The 2,721-nt window shown below is 32.3% G+C and overlaps 1 protein-coding gene across 3 annotated transcripts; it reads left to right on the top strand.

The window, feature by feature from the left end:
* The first annotated feature begins 663 nt into the window (after positions 1-663).
* On the top strand, positions 664-1,513 carry LOC116117279 (germin-like protein subfamily 1 member 13). 3 transcript variants are annotated; one of them, XM_031403312.1, is made up of 3 exons: positions 664-815; positions 923-1,149; positions 1,261-1,513. In XM_031403312.1, the coding sequence occupies exons 1-3, from the start codon at positions 698-700 to the stop codon at positions 1,453-1,455; spliced, it is 540 nt and encodes a 179-aa protein (XP_031259172.1). In that variant the 5' UTR covers positions 664-697; the 3' UTR covers positions 1,456-1,513. The 3 variants fall into 3 exon arrangements, with proteins under 3 accessions (XP_031259172.1, XP_031259171.1, XP_031259170.1); XM_031403311.1 differs by having other exon boundaries at positions 989-1,513; XM_031403310.1 differs by having other exon boundaries at positions 923-1,513.
* The last annotated feature ends 1,208 nt before the right edge of the window (positions 1,514-2,721 follow it).

The raw sequence follows: 2,721 nt of genomic DNA, 5'->3' as shown, positions 1-2,721 counted from the left end.
TGTATCATATGGCTTTATATATGCTAAATAATCGATTAATAAAATTTTAGGTGCTAATAAAATTAATTATCGTATTTTTCCTATATATGGCTTAATCAAACCATATATAGGAAAAATATAATAATTTATTCAAAAACTATCTTTTACATTATTTCTTCTCAATATTAATTTAATTGATTTTACGACTATTTAATTTATTTTCTATCATTGATTTTATGATTAATAAATTAATCATTAATAATTTAACTAATAAGATTGATTTAATTTCCAATATTATCTCACTTAAAATTTAACACTTTCAGTAAGGGGATTCATTTCTGTTCATACTGTTATTTTCTGAATAAGAAAAAAAAATGGTCAGAGTTTTTCTTAATAAAATATATGTTAGTACTCTGAGCATCAGATGAAATTTTAAGATAAAAATAATAAGTGCAAAAATATAAAAGAGGACCATTTCCATGTGTAAAATGTGTTGATGTAAGCAATGAAGAAATTAAAAATTTTACTTAATCAAACAAGTACAAACTAAGATAAAGATAGCCAATGAAGACTTAGCAACTGCCAACACTCTTTGTTATCTGCTTCGAGACAGCTTCAATAAATTTCACCTATAAATAGAGTTGCTAGCCTTCCAGCATTTCTCACCCCTCAGCAAGAAATATTAATACTTGAAGAATAGAGCGAGAGCATAATCAAAATGAAAAGTTTCGTTCAGGCTTTTGTCCTCTTGGCCTTGGCTTCCTCATTTGCCTCCGCTTTTGACCCCAGTCCTCTTCAGGACTTCTGTGTAGCCATCGACGAGCCAAAGAACGCTGGTATTTACTCATTTCTCTTTAAGTATATTCATATAATCTAGCTAACTCTTCTCCTATGTGTAGCTAGGCATTAATATTATTCTTACTGATTTGATTGTTTGATGCAGTGTTTGTGAATGGAAAGTTCTGCAAGGACCCCAAGCTCGCCAAAGCAGAGGACTTCTACTTTTCAGTTAAAATGCCTGGAGACACAAACAATCCAGTTGGTTCAAATGTTAGCGCTGTGAATGTCGATAAAATTCCAGGACTTAACACTCTTGGCATTTCAGCTGCCCGTATTGACTTTGCTCCTTATGGCCAAAACCCACCTCACATTCACCCTCGTGCCACTGAGATTCTTGTAGTTCTGGAGGGTACTCTTCTGGTTGGTTTCGTTACATCCAATCCTAATAACACACTTATTAGCAAAGTTCTTAACAAGGGTGACGTATTCGTCTTCCCCATTGGTCTCGTTCACTTTCAATTCAATATCGGAAAAACAAATGCTCTTGCCTTTGCTGGTTTGAGCAGCCAGAACCCCGGTGTCATTACTATTGCCGACGCTGTGTTTGGGTCAAATCCTCCAATTAATCCAGATTTTCTTGCCAAGGCTTTCATGTTGGACGTAAAAGTGGTGAAAGATCTCCAGGCGAAATTCTAGATGGATGATTAGAGAAATGTGTCAAATACAGTGAATTAGCTTCTACAATTTGAATAACGCTTGCTTATTTTATTGTTACAATGTTGTAATAAATGGTTACACATTTATATGTGCCTCCACCCAATTTGTTTGTTTCAGTTAATGATATAATATTTTTCTTATTATTTCTCTCTTCTCTGTTGCAGATATCTATATAATTCATAATATAAATACATTTTTCATGATATGAAAACAAAATATGATTGATAATTGAATCCCATAATTATAGGACTTCTTCTAGGTCAGTCAATAAACTCGATTTCTTTGAAAATATATATTTTATTTCGTAAGAAACTAATAATCTATTGTATGTATGTAGGATGAATTTTATGTGCACTAGTATATTCATTCAAAGTTTCTCATTGTTATAAGTTGTTCTGAAGACATAATAAAAAAGATGGGTTCTGTAGGCTCTAGGAAAATCCTTAAGAGAGATTAGAATGTGAAATTCAATGGAAAATTAAAGAATAATTGTGTAGTCAACAAGCTAGATTAACGTTGAATATTTTAACAGTTATTCAATTGATTAAGCATGTTTAAATTGAATTTAAATTGAATCTTAATAATAGAGACCAGGATTCTAGGTTCATCGCTTTGTGGGCAATTTTCCGCAGCTGTAATTGAGTTTTTCAGGCTTCAGTTTTGGCGGTCCCTCTTGGCCACCTTTGGGCCTTATTTGCAAAGCCTTTTCATGTTGAGCTCAGCTCATGCATGTTACCAAATTTGGCTGTCTTCTATTTGGATGACGAACGTCAGTGCCACTCTCTTTCATCTATGACTAGCTAACGTAATTTATCCCAAGAGAACACAATCGGTTTTCTTTACTACGTCTTTCAGGTTGCAAAAACAAGATATAATGACAAAACACTATAGAAAAAATAACAAGTCTTTTTACTACGTCTGACTTCTTCAAAACATAACCAATGGATGCATAAAGATTGTGAATTAGCTTCTATTATTTGAATAACGCTTGCCTAGTTTATTGTTACAATGTTGTAATAAAGTGGCCGGTTACACATTTTGTATGTGACTCCACCCAATCTGTTTGTTTCGGTTAGTGATATAATATTAATCCTATTATTTCTTTCTTCTCTATCATAGATATCTATATAATAAAATAGATACATTTTTATGATGTGAAAATAAGATATGATTGATAAATGAATTCCATAATTCTAGACTTCCTCTAGGTCAGTCAATAAACTCGATTGCTTTGAAAACATATAT

This window comes from Pistacia vera, unplaced genomic scaffold, assembly GCF_008641045.1.
Source record: "Pistacia vera cultivar Batoury unplaced genomic scaffold, PisVer_v2 Contig801, whole genome shotgun sequence".
Taxonomy (NCBI): Eukaryota; Viridiplantae; Streptophyta; class Magnoliopsida; order Sapindales; family Anacardiaceae; genus Pistacia; species Pistacia vera.
The sequence above is the reverse complement of the archived record's forward strand: the minus strand, read 5'-3'. Positions and strand labels throughout refer to the sequence as shown.